The following is a 20,740-nucleotide window of genomic DNA, read 5'->3' on the forward strand; positions in this document are numbered from 1 at the left end:
AACCACATGTCAACCAAGTTCAGTTCTTCCATTTTTGGCAACAAAAAGTTTGTTAGCATCGAACGATAGCGATCGCCATTCACCGTAACGTTGCGTCCAACAGCATCTTTGAAAAAATACGGTCCAATGATTCCACCAGCGTACAAACCACACCAAACAGTGCATTTTTCGGGATGCATGGGCAGTTCTTGAACGGCTTCTGGTTGCTCTTCACTCCAAATGCGGCAATTTTGCTTATTTACGTAGCCATTCAACCAGAAATGAGCCTCATCACTGAACAAAATTTGTCGATAAAAAAGCGGATTTTCTGCCATCTTTTCTAGGGCCCATTCACTGAAAATTCGACGTTGTGGCAGATCGTTCGGCTTCAGTTCTTGCACGAGCTGTATTTTATACGGTTTTACACCAAGATCTTTGCGTAAAATCTTCCATGTGGTCGAATAACACAAACCCAATTGCTGCGAACGGCGACGAATCGACATTTCACGGTCTTCAGCAACACTCTCAGAAACAGACGCAATATTCTCTTCTGTACGCACTGTACGCATTCGTGTGGTTGGTTTAATGTCCCATAAAGTAAACTGAGTGCGAAACTTGGTCACAATCGCATTAATTGTTTGCTCACTTGGTCGATTATGTAGACCATAAATCGGACGTAAAGCGCGAAACACATTTCGAACCGAACACTGATTTTGGTAATAAAATTCAATGATTTGCAAGCGTTGCTCGTTAGTAAGTCTATTCATGATGAAATGTCAAAGCATACTGAGCATCTTTCTCTTTGACACCATGTCTGAAATCCCACGTGATCTGTCAAATACTAATGCATGAAAATCCTAACCTCAAAAGAATCACCCTTTACATGAACAACTTAGCTGCTGACGCCGAAGCCGCTGCTAACAGCGAAAAATATAAAGGCGGTATTCGATACTATTATATTGGATGGGGCACACCATATCATTGGTTGGGGCACACCCTTCGAAAGGCATATGATGAAATATGTCATGAGACCCTCTAGTGGATCAAGGAGGAGAGGCAGACCAAAGACAACCTGAAGACGAACAATTTTCAGCGAGACTGGCAAATCTTTCGCCCAACTACGCTACATCGCAGCGGACAGAGACCGATGGATATTCTATGTACACAGGCTATGTTCCTGACGGAATTTTCTGAATATATATATTGCATTCCTCATCCCAAGTAATTCGATCCAAAAAGAACATTTTCACTACTTTTTTGGCGACGTTTTTCTTACTGGAGTATATTTCTTATTATAATACTAATATGCGAAATACCGTGACGACTAGTGGCGTGTCGCGATTTTAAAGTCTTATTCTAATTCATTGCTGGAATGGGATAGTGTTGCCATTGATTTTGAATTTTTTCGAATCTCATTGGTATTGTTATATGAAAATGGGCCCAGAAAATGAGCCCCAAAATCCAAATAAAACTGTGCCCTAAATGTGGAGCGATGCTTCCTAATGAGGGCTCATTTGATTTTAAAGGTCGTGTAAAAATGAACCCCGACTGGAAGTAATACGAAGTTTTAAGAAGGAAAAAAAATTTGTGTTATTGAGTACGATCTCCTGGGAATAGCGTTGTACTCTGTCTATAGGAGAAAGTCTTAAACGACCATACAAAAACCAAATCTGGTGCGATACATTGCATTTCAGAACAACAAAAGTGTGTATAGTTGCTACCATTGTCAAATCCCAGAATGCAAAAATTGGCGCCAAATGAATTTGGGTCCCCAAATATAAAATGAAGTTACTCCCCATATGGAGGTGTGGGAAGACAGGAGGAATAAGGGAGAGACCCAGCGAAGACGCTGGGTGTCTTCGGTTGCGAGCAAACCAAGTTGATATGGGATGAAAAGAAACGTAGGAACTAAAAATTTTGTTGTCGATGAACAGAGAGGAATTACGGCCATTGATTGGTATCATAACAGGACATAACACACTTGGGAAACTTGGGTAAGAATAGTACTTAAAGACGATGATATCTGTAGATGGTGCCTGGACCTGGAAATTACGGAGGACTCGTACCACTTCCTGTGTCAGTGCCCTTTAGAAGAAACAAGATACTGGGCTCCTTTTTCTTTCAGGCTCTCACTGATCTGCGGGAGTGCAGCTTAAGGAACATACTTGCATTCATCAGGGCCTCTGGTTGGTTATTCTGAGATTTCTATCAAAGAGAACGAGCAGGTGGAAGTTTCTGGGACAAAGCGGACCGCATCGGAAGGAGAAAGATTGAAAAATCACATCGAGGGATCACAATGGACCTATACTGGTCTAAGTGGGTATCAATTCAAGAAAATTGATGTCACCCTCTACAACCTAACCTAACCTACTCACCATAAAACATAAACATTTTGTGTTGGTGTTTTCCATGTAATGTTTTTGGCATTAGACTTCATATAGTTTTTGGGGCTAGTTTTCACAGGTCAAGGTCATAACATTTTGCTTCTTTGCAACAACGCATTGTGGAAGGTGATATGAAAATCGGTCCCAGGATATATTAGCCTAGAACACCAAATGGGATTGTGCCAAAAATGTAAAGCGATGCTTTATAATGAATATGAGTCCCATGAAAACAAACCCCAACAAAATGTAAGTTAACCATTGGCAAATCCCAGCAAACGAAAAAAGGTCCCATAAAACGGAAATTGGAGTCCATTTTCATGTTGGTGTTTATTTGTAAAATGCAAGCGGATCCAAACAAAATACAATGAAGATACGAATGAAAAAACGTATAGAATTTTAGTTAATGTTATCGAAATTGTATTTTTTAGGAGCCCTACTTCATTTAAATTTTGTGCTCATATTCATGTGTCCCTATCAGAGATGGTCTGCATCAAACTCTTTTAGGTTTGCGACTGTCGCAAAGTTGTAAACGCCGTAAACGTCACATACGCGTCGTAAATGTAGAAAAAGTAACAAAAGTCGCAAACTGAAAATACTTTAGTCGCGTCAGCTAGGCAGCGAATTCGATGATATCCAAGACGATGGTATGTGCGAAGAAGTTTCAATTCTTAGGAATGTTCACAATTTTCGGTTTTAGTCCCCACATTTTCCCTATTGCCTTTTGCACGAGTTCAGGGTATCCGTGGATTTTCTCGTCCTTTCTTAGCTTTAAGTTCAGTCTCCTGTCCAATATAACCCCAAGGTATTTTGCACACTCACCAACGGGAATTTCGATACCACCTAAGAAAATAGGCTTGATCATTGGAAAACTTTCACAAATTTCGGCAGAAACTCACAGCGAATGCTGTCAAACTAAATTAAAAAATGTTCAGGATTTCTTCTATTCAAAATTTGGTTTTCTACAGCAGGTTTACGACTTTTGCGACATACGTATTATACCGTCTCAAATGTATGTCGCAAAAGTCACAGTTTGTGACAGGCCAACCCTGGTCCCTATACATAATAGCATCATAGTTGAAAACTCAAAAAATGGAATGCAGTGTTATTAATTTCTCATATAAAGTAGTTGAGTTTGCTTTGTGCTTTTGCGTTGGAACTTTAATGTGTCTTCGGAATAAAATGTAGATTATTTTACGTTTCCAATGTAAATAAAATTTAATTTTTTTTCAAAATATTTAAATTTAATTAAATAATAATTGCATTTTTTTGTTTTTAAAATTATCTTTATTAATGTTAAACATAACTAATTCTAATTTTGCTATAAAAATTTTCTTACTGGATTGCTCTTTGCTATCGCCACAAGCTCCTCGACACTATTCTTTGTTATGGTATCACGTATTATTCTCGTTCTAAAAAATATGAAAAAAAATAAATTAATTAATTTTAAAGACAACAGATGTTTCGGGAGACAAGCTCGAAATATTTGTTCTATAAAAATATTTTGTACCATAAAATGTTGGTGAATTCAATTTTCATAAATAGATTTTTCATACAATTTCTACAAGAATTGAGGGTTTCATTACATTTTTGGGACACCAAACACAGAGATTAGTGATTAATTTTATTTTTAGTCTCCAACGAAATTTTCGATTGAGATGCATACCGAACTTTTGAATTGATTTTTGGAAAAGAAAATCATAAAACTCTATTTTATTGCCATACAAGCGAAACGAATATTCTGCAAGGAATTCTTATCGGTTGTTTATATTTTTCATTTGAATTGATTTTTGGAAAAGAAAATCATAAAACTCTATTTTATTGCCATACAAGCGAAACGAATATTCTGCAAGGAATTCTTATCGGTTGTTTATATTTTTCTCCCATAACATATTCACCTTTCATCGATATGATGCCCTTCTAGCCAAATCGCGTTTGCCTATTAAGCCTCGCTCTTGTGAAAATTTGTATTTCATGTCGATACTGCAGTTTCATCATGCGATATTTTTGGGAGAACATGTAGACTATCGATGACATTTCCCTACGATGATTTCCTCAGCAGTGCCAGTGCATTTATTTTAGGTAGCAATATGATATTTTTATGGGAGCAAAATATAAACAATAATCACACGTTACTAAATTTTGGTTAGCCAATATAGCAAAGGTCTTCTTATCGACTATTTATTTAAAATTGATTTTATGCAATTGTTGCTATCATAAATAGCGAAGAACTTTCACTAGTGGTCTAGCACAATGTTCGTATGCGTAAAATAGGAATAAAGCATAGAATTATCAAACATAACGTTTTATCATAATTTGGAACATTTCAGGGCCAACATTTTTTTCCATTCACTACCGATGTCCACTTAGAAGGACATTCGAAAAAGACGCCAAATTCTATTTTTCCACTTACTTTCGATTTATTTCTTGATGTTATTTTAAAGTAGAGACTTTAATCTAAATAAGCTATAAATATTTTCTATATTGGTGAACACTAGAATACATTTTTATAAACTTCTTTAACAATAAACGAAAAATATGAAATTTTGAGACAATTTTTCTTCTGTATGTTTCTAGTAAATTGACATTCATACAAAAAATATAGCTGATACTTTTTCGGGATCTTTTTGTATTTTTTCTCACACTTTGAAAGATATTATAGGCCAAATAGAGCTTATTTTCGTAAGACCATTAGGTCCCAATTCAAGAATCAAGTTTTTACAACAAGCTCATATAGCTCTTGAAGTAATTGAGGAAGGTTCTCAAAATGACAATTTTTGTTCTACACGCTGTTAGTACTAGTAAAAATAGATGAAAAATTAACATCTAACATCAGGTTTATTCCGGTAGTGAAAGGGTTAATGATTTTTAAGATGACGCTATTTGGTATAGAATGTTAATATTTACGGCCATTTTTAAGGTATAACAGTATTAAAACCATATTAAATATAATTTAATACCTGGAAAACATCATGAGTAATGGAAATATCAGAATACTTTAGTTTCGATTATTTATGTTTTCTCCTCACAAGAAGTATAAGAAAAAGCGGTGTTACCGGCCTGTAAACGACAATTACGATGGACGTTCATACCGGATTTTAAGCTAAATATGCACAGCTAGCCATAGCTAAATTTTCGTTACAAACATGCATTGTTTACATAATACCGATAACACAGTTTCCAGGTATTTCTTATGGGAGCTAAATGTAAACAATCGATAATAATTTCTCACGGAATTCTTAGCAAAGCCATCGATGTGGTCGTTTCCATCCTAAGATCGATTATTTATGTTTTCTCCTCACAAGAAGTATATGATAAAGCGGTGTTACCGGCCTGTAAACGACAATTACGTTGGACGTACATACCGGATTTTAAGCTAAATATTCACATCTAGCCATAGCTAAATTTTCGTTACAAACATGCATTGTTTACATGATACCGATAACACAGTTTCCAGGTATTTCTTATGGTAGCTAAATTTAGACAATCGATAATAATTTCTCACGGAATTCTTAGCAAAGCCATCGATGTGGTCGTTTTCTATCCTAAGATCGATTATTTGTGTTTTCTCCTCACAAGAAGTATATGATAAAGCGGTGTTACCGGCCTGTAAACGACAATTACGATGGACGTACTAATTTTCGTTACAAACATGCATTGTTTACATGATACCGATAACACAGTTTCCAGGTATTTCTTATGGTAGCTAAATTTAGACAATCGATAATAATTTCTCACGGAATTCTTAGCAAAGCCATCGATGTGGTCGTTTTCTATCCTAAGATCGATTATTTGTGTTTTCTCCTCACAAGAAGTATATGATAAAGCGGTGTTACCGGCCTGTAAACGACAATTACGATGGACGTACATACCGGGCTTTAAGCTTAATATGCACTGATGGCCATAGCGAAATTTTCGTTACAAATATGAATTGTTTACATAATGCCGATAACATAGTTCCCAGGAATTTCTTATGGGAGCCAAAACTGAAACATTGTCACACAAACGAAATTTTCGCTAAAAGCACGGTATGTGCAGAAATGCACAGTCACTTTTGGTAGCGTAATTTACTTTAGGTCCATGTTATCGATAGTTTACATTTTCTTTCATAAGAAATCAATGGCAAAACTGCCATATAGTTTGAGTCACATACCGGGTAGCTGAAATTTATATGTATAACAGTATTAAAACCATATTAAATATAATTTAATACCTGGAAAACATCATGAGTAATGGAAATATCAGAATCCTTTAATTTCGATTATTTATGTTTTCTCCTCACAAGAAGTATATGATAAAGCGGTGTTACCGGCCTGTAAACGACAATTACGTTGGACGTACATACCAGGTTTTAAGCTAAATATGCACAGCTAGCCATAGCGAAATTTTCGTTACAAACATGCATTGTGTAAATCATACACACAGTTTCCAGGTTTATCTTATGGGAGCAAAATGTAAACAATCGATAAAAATTTCTCACGGAATTCTTAGCAAAGCAATCGATGTGGTCGTTTTCTGTCCTAAGATCGATTATTTATATCGATCGATTAATTATAAAGGGTGATTCTTTAGAGGTTAGGATTTTCATGCATTAGTATTTCACAGATCACGTGGGATTTCAGACATGGTGTCAAAGAGAAAGATGCTCAGTATGCTTTGACATTTCATCATGAATAGACTTACGATCTGCCACAACGTCGAATTTTCAGTGAATGGGCCCTAGAAAAGTTGGCAGAAAATCCGCTTTTTTATCGACAAATTTTGTTCAGCGATGAGGCTCATTTCTGGTTGAATGGCTACGTAAATAAGCAAAATTGCCGCATTTGGAGTGAAGAGCAACCAGAAGCCGTTCAAGAACTGCCCATGCATCCCGAAAAATGCACTGTTTGGTGTGGTTTGTACGCTGGTGGAATCATTGGACCGTATTTTTTCAAAGATGCTGTTGGACGCAACGTTACGGTGAATGGCGATCGCTATCGTTCGATGCTAACAAACTTTTTGTTGCCAAAAATGGAAGAACTGAACTTGGTTGACATGTAGTTTCAACAAGATGGCGCTACATGCCACACAGCTCGCGATTCTATGGCCATTTTGAGGGAAAACTTCGGAGAACAATTCATCTCAAGAAATGGACCGGTAAGTTGGCCACCAAGATCATGCGATTTGACGCCTTTAGACTATTTTTTGTGGGGCTACGTCAAGTCTAAAGTCTACAGAAATAAGCCAGCAACTATTCCAGCTTTGGAAGACAGCATTTCCGAAGAAATTCGGGCTATTCCGGCCGAAATGCTCGAAAAAGTTGCCCAAAATTGGACTTTCCGAATGGACCACCTAAGACGCAGCCGCGGTCAACATTTAAATGAAATTATCTTCAAAAAGTAAATGTCATGGACCAATCTAACGTTTCAAATAAAGAACCGATGAGATTTTGCAAATTTTATGCGTTTTTTTTAAAAAAAAAGTTATCAAGCTCTTAACAAATCACCCTTTATTTTCTCCTCACATGAAGTATACGATAAAGCGTTGTTACCAGCCTGTAAACGACAATTACGATGGACGTGCATACCGGGTTTTAAGCTAAATATGCACAGCTAGCCATAGCGAAATTTTTCGTTACAAATATGAATTGTTTACATGATACCGATACCACAGTTTCCAGGTTTTTCTTATGGGAGCAAAATGTAAACAATCGATAATAATTTCTCACGGAATTCTTAGCAAAGCAATCGATGTGGTCGTTTTCTGTCCTAAGATCGTATATTTATATCGGTCGATTATTTATATCGATCGATTATTTATATTTTCTCCTCACAAGAAGTATATGATAAAGCGGTGTTACCGGTCTGTAAACGACAAATACGATGGAGGTACATACCGGGCTTTAAGCTTAATATGCACTGATAGCCATAGCGAAATTTTCGTTACAAATATGAATTGTTTACATAATGCCGATAACATAGTTCCCAGGTATTTCTTATGGGAGCCAAAACTGAAACATTGTCGCACAAACGAAATTTTCGCTAAAAGCACGATATGTAACTCTTGCAAAAAAATTGCTGTTGCATATCAATTAGGCGGCTTGCCATGTTTTCTTATTGGATAAAAAGTGAACAATGAAAAAGTACTTAAGTCCAATATGCAGAAAGGCACAGTCACTTTTGGCAGCGTAATTTACTTTAGGCGATGTTATCGATAGTTTACATTTTCTTTCATAAGAAATCAATGACAAAACTGCAATATAGTTTGAGTCACATACACGCAGAGAAGGAATATGATCACCTCAACCATGTTTCAGAAGCAAAATGTTATTTTTGGATGGTGACCATGTAACATGTTTATGGCAAAAATGTTCTTTTCTCGCCAAAAATAATATGCTTGCCGAAATCAGACACATAATCTCCGAGAAAATAACATGGTTGCGACAAGCATGTTACATGGTCACCATTCAAAAATAACATTTTGCTCTTGAAACATGGTTGAGGTGATCATATTCCTTCTCTGGGTGTACCGGGTAGCTGAAATTTCGCTAAAAGTGGAATTTGAGCATATATCGCGACCTTAGAATGACAAGGTTCTAAGTGAATAGAGATTAGTAAACACTTAGAACCTTGTCATTCTAAGGTCGCGATATGTAAACAAATATTTCCAGTTGGTGAAAAATGTTATTTTCATATTAAATACTTACTGATTCGATGTCAATCCATCCAAAAATCCTCTGGTCAAATTATTCAATACATCATAATTAATTATGAAATTATGTACCAAATAACCCAAGTTCAATGAAAATATAATGCGCGAGAATGAAATATCCTTTAAAAGTCTTAGAGCGAGATTTGGTTTTTCTTTCGATTTCTTGGAATCGTTCATTTCGGTTATGCCATTACAGAACTGCTGCCATAGAGCTTGTATCGCTATGACAGTAGATAAGGTATAGAATGAGACTTTGGGAACCCATAGATATGCTGAACCACCTAGAAAACTGGCCAATATATGCTGTAAATCCTCTGACAGATGACCATAGTATTTATGTAACAAACACGATGATAGCTACAATCAAAAGAAACAATCGGCGTTATTGAAATTTGTCCAAAAAATCATTTTCATCATATTTCTTACCCGATAAATTCCGGCATAAAATATAAAAAATCCAGCCATTTTTGGTTTAAATGTTTTCATTTTCTCCCATAAAATTTTCGTCAGGCCTCTGCAGTGTTTGGGCACTTTACCCCTCATAACAGCGCTTAAAATATCCATTGGTAAACCACAGACTATACCAAATTTCACACCATCCCACCAAAATTGCGAACATGTTGTATGACCATGGATACATTTGTTTCGGGAGAATCTACTCTTATGATGTCCCTGTGTATTGTCATTTGGATCGACGACTTCTTCAACTTCTGGATTTTTGGTATGACTTTCGCTCTTTGAATAGGGCTGCATAAACCAAAATTCGTTGTATACTTTTAAACGTTTATAGTGTAAAATTATGGCACTGTTAATCATAAATAATAAAGTTTGAACCATTGTTGAATGTAATAGTATGTGGGTAATTCGATTTGGATACTGATGGAGCAATCCTTCGTAGACCTGAAGAAAAATGCATAATTCAATTAAAAAAAATGGGATATATAATTTAGACATATGAAAATATCTTACCGCTTGAGAGGTAGCAGTACCAAACAATTTCATGGATTTATCCGGTAAGAACCAACAAAATTGCATGCCCAGTACAGTGGGCACAAAAAGCGTTGTATATCTGAGAAAGCGTCCCAAGTAATTCCTGTAAATTAATCGAGAAAATTTAATACTATTGAAATCGAAATTTTGTCGTGAAAAATTTAATTTAAATAAATTCGATCACCGTCGATAATACTGTGTACATGTATTATTGACATGTAATGTCAATGTATGTAATACTGTTTCAGGAAAATGAACATACAAATATTCCTATTACTTTTCACCACCATTTATTAATGACTCAAAAACTCTTGGTTACTTAGCTACCGATAATTTCGTTGCTACTATACTATTGACACTTTACATTTTCTTTCTTAAAACCCAGTATGCACCTCTGGCGGAAATTTCATTTGTATGCCAATAACACAGTCTTGTAATGCAGTTTTTATGGGTGCAAAATGTATAAATCGATAATAACCCTTCACAGATTTTTTGTTAGCAAATATAGCAATACATTACTTATGGTAAGCGGGAATTTTCTCAAGAAGTGCATAGCAGATTTAAAATCTCATGCGATAAGACGGATTTCCAATACATTTGATATAATACCGTGTTTTGGGCATTTTCGCAAAGGGTACATAACGGGTTTAAAGGCCGGTATATATACATTGATTTTTGCAATCAAAAATTCCGTGAGGCGTTGTTATCGATGTTTTACATTTTGTTCCCATAGTGCGCCTTGCAGATTATAAGTTTATCCGGACGACAGTGGTCGTGTCGAATATATCCCATATATTGGCAACATTATAAGTTAAGTCCGAAGGCATAGTCGATACTGCTGCATGTTTATGGGATCGATAACACATTTACCGATTACTTAGTCATCGCCGACAAGTTGTATCGATCCGACACACTGTAAGATTCTTTACAAACACAGACATTCCGTCCGGAAAAACTTATAGTCTGTAAGACTCATAAGAAATCAATGGTATAACTGTAACAGGTTGGCTGATAAGTCCCCGGTCTAACAAAGAAAAACACATTTTTTTGTCAAAATTCGTTTTTATTATTCAACATAGTTCCTTTCAAGAGCGATGCAACGATTATAACGACCTTCCAATTTGTTGATACCATTTTGGTAGTACTCCTTCGGTTTTGCCTCAAAATAGGCCTCAGTTTCGGCGATCACCTCTTCATTGCAGCCAATTTTTTCCCTGCAAGCATCCTTTTGAGGTCTGAGAACAAGAAAAAGTCGCTGGGGGCCAGATCTGGAGAATACGGTGGGTGGGGAAGCAATTCGAAGCCCAATTCATGAATTTTTGCCATCGTTCTCAATGACTTGTGGCACGGTGCGTTGTCTTGGTGGAACAACACTCTTTTTTTTCTTCTTCATATGGGGCCGTTTTGCCGCGATTACGACCTTCAAACGCTCCAATAACGGCATATAATAGTCACTGTTGATGGTTTTTCCCTTCTCAAGATATTCGATAAAAAATATTCCATGCGCATCCCAAAAAACAGAGGCCATTACTTTGCCAGCGGACTTTTGAGTCTTTCCACGCTTCGGAGACGGTTCACCAGTCGCTGTCCACTCAGCCGACTGTCGATTGGACTCAGGAGTGTAGTGATGGAGCCATGTTTCATCCATTGTCACATATCGACGGAAAAACTCGGGTGTATTACGAGTTAACAGCTGAAAACACCGCTCAGAATCATCAACACGTTGTTGTTTTTGGTCAAATGTGAACTCGCGCGGCACCCATTTTGCACAGAGCTTTCGCATATCCAAATATTAATGAATGATATGACCAACACGTTCCTTTGATATCTTTAAGGCCTCTGATATCTCGATCAACTTCATTTTACGGTCATTCAAAATCATTTTGTGGATTTTTTTGATGTTTTCGTCGATAACCACCTCTTTCGGGCGTCCACTGCGTTCACCGTACTGCGTGCTCATTTCACCACGCTTGAATTTTGCATACCAATCAATTATTGTTGATTTCCCTGGGGCAGAGTCCGGAAACTCATTATCAAGCCAAGTTTTTGCTTCTACCGCATTTTTTCCCTTCCGAAAACAGTATTTTATCAAAACACGAAATTCCTTTTTTTCCATTTTTTTCACAATAACAAAAGTTGCTTCACAAAAGACGCTCTATCTCACAAACTAATTCACTTACAGACGTCAAACTTTTACACGAATCATTTGAAGGTTGGTACTATATAAAAATAATATGAATTTAATACTAGCGACGCCATATATGTGTCAGACCGGGGACTTATCAGCCAACCTGCCGGGTTTATGCTGACAATACAGATCTCTTTTGCGTTTACTGGTGGTAGAATTTTAGTCGATAAAAGCACCCCACTACAATTTTATGATTTTAAACCAAATGAATTCTTGACAAAAGTTTCCTACCAGTACTGAAACAAATATTATTAACATTTTATAAGAACGAAGCTATCGATAGTTAACATTTTCTCGTATAGGAAACCCATGTAACACTGCATTATCGGTACCAGTTCTTTATGCGCTTTACATACTATCAGTTATTCCGGACGACAGTGCTCGTGTCGAACATATCACATATATTGTGCACATTGTAAGTAAGTATATAAGTAAAGTCCGAAGCCATAATCGATAATGCTGCATGTTTATGGGATCGATAACACATTTACCGATTATTTAGTCATCGCCGACAAGTCGTATCGATCCGACACACTGTAAGGTTCTTTACAAACACCGACATTCCGTCCGGAAAAACTTATAGTCTGTAATGCGCTTTAAAGTCTATCAGTTATTCCGGACGGAATGTCGGTGTTTGTTAAGAATCTTACAGTGTGTCGGATCGATACGATTTGTCGGCGATGACTAAATAATCGGTAAATGTGTTATCGATCCCATAACTTATAATGTCCACAATATATGGGATATTTTCGACACGAGCACTGTCGTCCGGAATAACTAATAGTCTGTGAAGCGCATAAGACGCATAACAAATCAAGGGTATAACTGTATTATCGACATGTAACAGGTTTTCCGCATGAGCTTCTGACAGGGTCTTATAGGAAATGCATATAAAAACTGCATTATTTAAAAATTTACTCTATTACTGACCTTCAGAGACGCTTGCAGCATTTCGATGAAGGGACATTTCGGGTTTATGCCGATAATACAGATTTCTTGTGCCTTTACTGGTGGTAGAATTTTAGTAGATAAAAGCATCTCATGACAATTTTATGATTTAAACCAAATGAATTCTTGACAAAAGTTTCCTACCAGTACTGAAACAAATATTATGAACATTTCATAAGAACGAAACTGTCGATAGTTAACATTTTCTCGTATAAGAAACCCATGTAAAACTGCATTATCGGTACCATGTAAAACTGCGTTATCGGTACCAGTTATTTAGGGACACTTGCAGCATTTAGATGCAGGGATATGCCGATCGTATGCTGATAAAAACGAAATTTAGTGTGGGAAGAATTTTAAACAGTCGATAACAACAGTTCAGACAATTTTGTGATTTGAATCTTTGGCAAAAGTTTTCTACAAAATTTCAACAAAAATGTTGGCATAAGAAAAAAGGTTTTCATGACCTTAAAATAGGAGTGATATCTTTGCGTAGCAAAGAAGACGTATTTCCCTGATACAAAGATATTTTACTGGAACAAAATGATATGCACTTCTCATTGGATGCGTTTTGTCCTTGAAGTTCAGCGATTCGACTTTGCAAAATCGAAAAATTTCATTGAACTGAGGCCACTTGGTTTTAATATTCTGAAATTTTGCAATTCCAATATTAATGGAATCGGTTCTTAAATTCGTAAACTTTTTGTTTCTTATGAAATTTCCGTAAGAATGATGCTATCGATTGTTTATATTATCTCTTATAGAAAATTCATATAAAACCTGCATTATTGGCATCCAATAGGAATTTAATTCATTACCAGGCTTTGGGGACATTTGCAACATTTCGATAGTGGGCTATGCTGAACTAATGCGGATAAAAAGATGTTCTGTACGTTTGTGTGGAAAGAATTGTAAACAGTCGATAACATCACCTCATCAACATTTTCTGATTTTAAACCGGAGTGAATCCTTGGCAATTTTCCTACCAATATTGAAAAATGTATTGTCGTAAGAACAAACATGTCATTCAAATAAGAATGATATTTTTGCATAGCATAGAAGGCATATTTCTCTGGTATTTTTTTTTTACTGGAGCAAAATTGTATGCACTTCTCCCTGGAGGCGTTTGTCCATGAAGTTGGGCGATTCGACTTAAAAATGGGTATCTTTGCAAAACAGAAAATTCAGTTAAGCGGATGCCACCTTGACTTTGAAAATTTTGAAAAATTCTTCAATATTAATTAAATTCATAAACATTTAGTTTCTTATGAAATTTTCGTAAGGCATTCCAAGACTTTATTGGAAAGATCATAAAAGTTGGAAAGTTGGATTTGCATTTGGAAATTTAAGATGCGTTTAATACGTTTTCCATGGATTTGGATTTTCTACTATGAAAAATATTCATAAATTAAGATCGAGTACCAGTATCAAGTACGCAGAACACCAAATTGAATTATATTTTAAATGCATCATTGTATTTTTAGCTAGAGATACAATTTATTATGTGTGCAAAATTTTAGCTATCGATAACAACGTTCTACGAAATTTTTGATAGCATCAATGATTCAATGTTCCCCGTGAAAATGTAACATTATGCTCTTGCAATATATTTAAAATGATCGTATTCCTTTGGTTGTACCCGGACATTATACGCATATAATCGAATTCGAATCAAGACGCATTTGCTAATATATACTCACCTGAATACACAAATGAAATAAAATGCCGATGATGATGCCATTGCTGTCCAAAATACAGTTTTCAAATAATATTTGACTGTGCTGCGAAACAACTCCTTGTCCATTTTCTTTGACTTCAATATTAAAGGTGTCTGCAAAGAATTATAGTAAATTTTATTATTTTAAAATCTTGAAAACATTAATACTTAATTCCAGATTTTATACTCTCAGATTTCCATCAAAAAGACAGAAAAGCCAGAAAGCAAAAAAAATGTTTTTTTTTGTTTCTTATAGAAAATGGGATCATAAGCAAAAAAATATTGCTTGGGCGTGTCATAAAGCGAAAGCCAAACATTTTGACATTCCTTGAGTTTAAATCATGAACTAATGTATGTAATACTATGGCAGGAAATAAGCATAGAAATCTTCCTATTACTTTTCTTCACCATCTCCTAATGACTCAAAAACTCTTGGTTACTTAGCTATCGATAATTTCGTTGCGACTATACTATTGGTTCTTTATATTTTCTTCCTTAAAACCCAGTATGCACTTGTGGCGGAAATTTCGTTTGTATGCCAATAACACAGTTTTGCAATGTATTTTTTATGGGTGCAAAATGTTTAAATCGATAATACATTCTATTTCACAGAATTTTTGTTAGCAAATATCGCAATACATTACTTATGGGTAGCGGGAATTTTCTCAAGAAGTGCATAGCGGACTTAAAATAACAACATCATTTTTAGCAAAATTTTAGCTAAGGGTAATTATTGTGTTTAATGTCCGGTATGCAGCTCTAACGTAAATTCCTGTTGCGGACCGATAACGCAGTTTATCCAGGTATTTCCCAGTGGAGCATATAAATACAAACAATCGATATTTTACTGGAACAAAATGATATGCATTTCTCATTGATTGCGTTTTGTCCTTGAAGTTAGGCGATTCGAATTTGCAAAATCGGAAAATTCCATTGAACTGAGGCCAATTGGTTTTATAATTCTGAAAAATTATTCAATATTATTCGAACCGGTTCTTAAATTCGTAAATTTTTTGTTTCTTATGAAACTTCCATAAGAATGATGCTATCGATTGTTTATAGTTTCTCTTATAGGAAATTCATATAAAACCTGCATTATTGGCAACCAATAGGAATTTTATTCATTACCGGGTTTTGGGGTCACTTGCAACATTTCGATAGTGGGCATTATTGGGTTTAAAGTCCGGTATGCAGCTCTAACGTAAATTCCTGTTGGGACCGATAACGCAGTTTCTCCATGTATATCTTATGGGAGCATACAAATATAAACAATCGATAACACCGTTTCACTGAATTTTCCTTAGGAAATATAGCAATGCATTTCTTATGGGTAACGAAAATTTCATTGGAGGTGTATACTGACCTTAGGCAAAAACAAAACTGTATTATTGACATTTGGTAAACTTTTTGCAAGGGTGCATATCGGGATTAAGATAGACAAAGACAAAACTGTGTTATTGACATATATTATGCATTAGAATATTATATTTGTTCTTTGCCAGTATAGGGGATTTATTTTCCAAATCTGTCGGTATTCAGAATGGACAATGGACTGAATAGTCTAAGTGAGCCTGAATCTTAATCGGGATGCAACTTTAACCTAATGGACATATTCCGTTCGTCCAAGTGCCCTCTTGAATTTTAGCTCAAAAGTTTTTTTTTTTTTTTGGTGCAGTTCGTCGGGTATGGCAATTTGAGTATATCGAAAATGTGTAGGAATACAGGATGACCGATATGTATTGCATCCAACATCATGTTGCTTTAATAAATCGTTCATGTGACAGATTTATTCATGTAATATATATTTTTTTTTGTGTATACAAATTTTCAAAAATATTTCGACATATTTGGCTGGAAACCACAAGTGATTATCGTTAGAGTCCCCACACACAAAAAAATTTTTTCTGATTCAATCACGAAATTAATTGATCCAATTAATTTTTAAATTGAAATGTCTTCAATCACGAAAATGATAGTATCAATCACAGTTTTAATTGGGCATAGAAAAAATTCTTGGTTAAAAAATTAATTGATTTCATTAGCAATTTTCAATTAATTTTTTAATAGATCCAATTAAAAATTTAATTGATTATGATTGCAAAACCCAATTAATTTTTTATTTAAAAAAGGTAACTATCTTCAATTGCTTTCTGAATTGGCTTAGAGTTTTTATTTGGATTAACTGACATAGTCTTCCGAATTTGATTAAAAAGTTAATTGCATCAATTAATTTTTTAATTAAAAATTTTCAATCATTGACTTAATTAACTTAATGTTTCTATCTTGATTAAAAAGTTAATTGTAGCAATTAATTTATTAATTGAAAAAACATTCAACTTCAATTAACTTTTTAATTGGAAATTTTTTGGTGATATTTTTTTCTGTGCAGCATTTAAATGTGAATAAATCTTATGCTTTTCGTGCCACTGCCCGTTATAATGATATTGGCAGTGTTGTATCGCGTTCAAAAAGTAGACAAGCGCGACATGCACTTCTAACATAATTTCCTCCAACCTTACTATACCTACAGAAAATTATCTGTGACTTCGTTATCGACTGTTTCATTTTTTCCAAATAGGTTTTCCAGCGTGTGATCGTGGCAGTCGACGAAGCGTGGACCATAGAATAGTTAAACAAGGTAGCTAAGGCCCTACCATTTTCTAGGGTCAACAAGGTGTGTGATTCACTTCGACTACGTAAAACCTATCGCTGGGATGTACTATGAGGAATAAATGGGCCTCTATGTCGGTGAATTGAAAAAAAAACACACACACAAAGAAATATAGTTTACAAGCCACCAAAAGCATTTCCATATGTGCTTTTTATACCCTGCGCCACACTGTGGAACAGGGTATTATAAGTTAGTGTATATGTTTGCAACACCCAGAAGGAGCCGAGATAGACATATGATGTCTTTGGCAATAATGCTCAGGATGGGTCCCTGAGTCGATCTAGCCATGTCCGTCTGTCCGTCCGTCCGTCTGTCTGTGAACACATTTTTGTGATCAAAGTCTAGGTTGCAGTTTTAGACCAATCGACTTGAAACTTGGCACAAGTTTTGTGTTTTGGGTCACAATAGAACCCTATTGATTTTGGAAGAAATCGGTCCAGATTTAGATATAGCTCCCATATATATCTTTCGCCCGATGTGGACTTATATGGCTCCATAAGCAAGAGTTTTACGCTAATTTGCTTGACATTTTGCACAAAGAGAAATATAAGTACTATAGTTAAGTGTGCCAAATTTGATTGAAATCGGTTAAGATTTAGATATAGCTCCCACATATATCTTTCGCCCGATATGGACTTATATGGCCCCAGAAGCCAGAGTTTTATCCCGATTAGCTTGCAATTTTGCACAAGGATTACAATTGGTAGTATAGTCATGTGTGCCAAATTTGATTGAAATCGGTTCAGATTTAGATATAGCTCCCATATATATCTTTCGTCCGATTTGGACTTATATGGCCTCAAAAGCCAAAGTTTTGCCCTGACTTGCTTCAAATTTTGCACAAGGAGTACGTTTTATAGTATCGGTAATTGTACCAAATTCGGTTGAAATCGGTTCAGATTTAGATATAGCTCCCATATATATTTTTCGCCCGATTTACACTCATATGACCACAGAGGCCAATTTTTAACTCCGATTTAGATGAAATTTTGCACGCATAGCTAGAATTAGCATTCTAGCTATGCGTGCCAAATTTGGTTGAAATCGGTTCAGATTTAGATATAGCTCCCATATATATGTTTTTCTGATTTCGACAAAAATGGTCAAAATACCAACATTTTCCTTGTTAAATCGCCACTGCTTAGTAGAAAAGTTGTAAAAATGACTCTAATTTTCCTAAACTTCCAACACATATATATCGAGCGATAAATCATAAATAAACTTTTGCGAAGTTTCCTTAAAATTGCTTCAGATTTAAATGTTTCCCATATTTTTTACTAACATTGTGTTCCACCCTAGTGCATTAGCCGACTTAAATTTTGAGTCTATAGATTTTGTAGAAGTCTATCAAATTCTGTCCAGATCGAGTGATATTTAAATGTATGTATTTGAGACAAACCTTTATATATAGCCATCAACACAGTTGACGGATGTGATATGGTATCGAAAATTTAGATCTACAAAGTGGTGCAGGGTATAATATAGTCGGCCCCGCCCGACTTTAGACTTTCCTTACTTGTTTTTTACTAAAATTGTGTTCCACTTATGGGCATGAGCCCACTTAAATTTAAAGTCTATAAATGTTGTAAAACTCTGACAAATTTTGTCCAGATCTGGTCAGATTTAAATATATATGTGTATGGGAACATAAGCCTTTATATATAACACCCAACACATTGGATATGCTATCGAGAATGTGGTGCAGGGTATAATATAGTCGGCCCCGCCCGACTTTAGACTTTCCTTACTTGTTTAATAACAAAATAATACATGATTAAGTTCATGCGTAATTGTGTGACTTTTAGTTTTGAGTGAAAAATCGAAACCGGGTATTGTTTTCGAGCTCAAAGACCTTAAAGGAAATAAATTGTTTGTGTATGGCACCTCAAACTGTTATAACGATACTGGTAACGTTAGCAAAAGGAAAAAGTAAGGAAAATCAAACACGAGTTCACGTGTATGGATTGGACTTTGCAATCTATTCGCCACATTAATTTCCGAACATCGTGTTCTGTGAGTAGAAAAAACCCAGTTGAGCAATTCGTAAATCCCAACGTCTTTATTCCGGCAAGCTTCGTAACACGAATATTAAGTAAATTTGTCATTAAAATTGAGTCAACAAAAAAAAAACATTTGCACAAGAAAAGGAATATTTTCAATATCTAAATAAAAACTCCGATGGAATTTTTTGTTAGTTCAATTTTAGGAAGCATTGCTCTGAAGAATTCCAGAAAATCCTTTCCTTGAGATATCAATGTACGATGGTTAACGTCCACAAATTGACTTAATTAATATAGTCCAATTCAAGGTGACCGATTAAAGTATCAATCAAAAATTAATTTGAATATTTCCAAATGCATTTAAAATTACTGAGTGAGGTTTTTCTTTTTGTTTTATTTTGATTTTGTATGTCATTTAATTGTATTAATTTCTATATATTATCTGCATTACACTCACAATTAGTAGAGGTGAAAAATATTTAAGGCCTCCAATGCTGTTTTTAACAAAATTATTGAAGAAATATCTCACACATCCAATGCCAGGATGTAATATACTTTGGGAACAATGATTTAAACATATTGGTGGATCGAACACTTTACTCGGAACCACCATTTTATATTTTTTGAAATATTTCAAAATAAATTTTCTGTATTTTCTTTTTCAAATTGTTTTAGTTTCCGTCACATCAAGCGTGCTCTATTCATTCGTTATTAACGCGTTTATTTGTAAATTTGAACTAAACAATCGCTAGATACCAAGCTTGGCTTACAGGTAGGTGTGAGGTGCTGGTGTTATGTTAGCTATAATGATGGCTCTTCAATACAGAGTAAGCGCATTTGAGCCCTACAGCGGTATAATCGTTATGTGTGATGTTGTTAAACGTTTAAGACTTTCAAGGGATTTTAATACATTGCTTGAGTAGAAAGCCCATGATACTACAAAAGGTGTACAGAAAACTTCATTGCTAAACTGATGATAAATTTTATACATTTAGTATGGGAATAGTAACAATTACCACTCCAAAAAAGTTTATTTGGATTCTAATATTTTAACCTTCCCTTAAGGATTTTGATATTGAATCTGAGCCAAATTTAAAAAAAAATCATTATTTTAAAGAGGGTTATTCTTAAAGAGGGTTATGTCCTAAAATTAGGACACGCAATATTATATTAGTT

At 35.2% G+C, this 20,740-nt stretch overlaps 1 protein-coding gene across 1 annotated transcript; it reads right to left on the minus strand.

Annotated features, from left to right (window-relative positions):
- Nucleotides 1-3,624: 3,624 nt before the first annotated feature.
- On the minus strand, nt 3,625-20,304 carry LOC142219906 (uncharacterized). Its single transcript, XM_075288677.1, has 6 exons — nt 20,022-20,304; nt 14,877-15,007; nt 10,020-10,143; nt 9,477-9,950; nt 9,046-9,407; nt 3,625-3,772 (listed from the first exon to the last, which is right to left on the minus strand). The coding sequence occupies exons 1-6, from the start codon at nt 20,175-20,177 to the stop codon at nt 3,682-3,684; spliced, it is 1,338 nt and encodes a 445-aa protein (XP_075144792.1). The 5' UTR covers nt 20,178-20,304; the 3' UTR covers nt 3,625-3,681.
- Nucleotides 20,305-20,740: the final 436 nt, after the last annotated feature.

Source organism: Haematobia irritans, chromosome 1 (assembly GCF_050003625.1).
Source record: "Haematobia irritans isolate KBUSLIRL chromosome 1, ASM5000362v1, whole genome shotgun sequence".
Classification (NCBI taxonomy): Eukaryota; Metazoa; Arthropoda; class Insecta; order Diptera; family Muscidae; genus Haematobia; species Haematobia irritans.

What these genes read in the sequence shown, in the direction of transcription:
- LOC142219906 (XM_075288677.1), bottom strand. Translation starts at nt 20,177, where the DNA reads ATGGTGGTTCCGAGTAAAGTGTTCGATCCACCAATATGTTTAAATCAT. An exon ending in GTACTGCTACCTCTCAAGCG is followed by an intron (nt 9,951 to 10,019) that starts GTAAGATATTTT and finishes ATTTTTCTTCAG; the next exon opens with GTCTACGAAGGATTGCTCCA. An exon ending in GATGGATTGACATCGAATCA is followed by an intron (nt 3,773 to 9,045) that starts GTAAGTATTTAA and finishes CATATTTTTTAG; the next exon opens with AACGAGAATAATACGTGATA.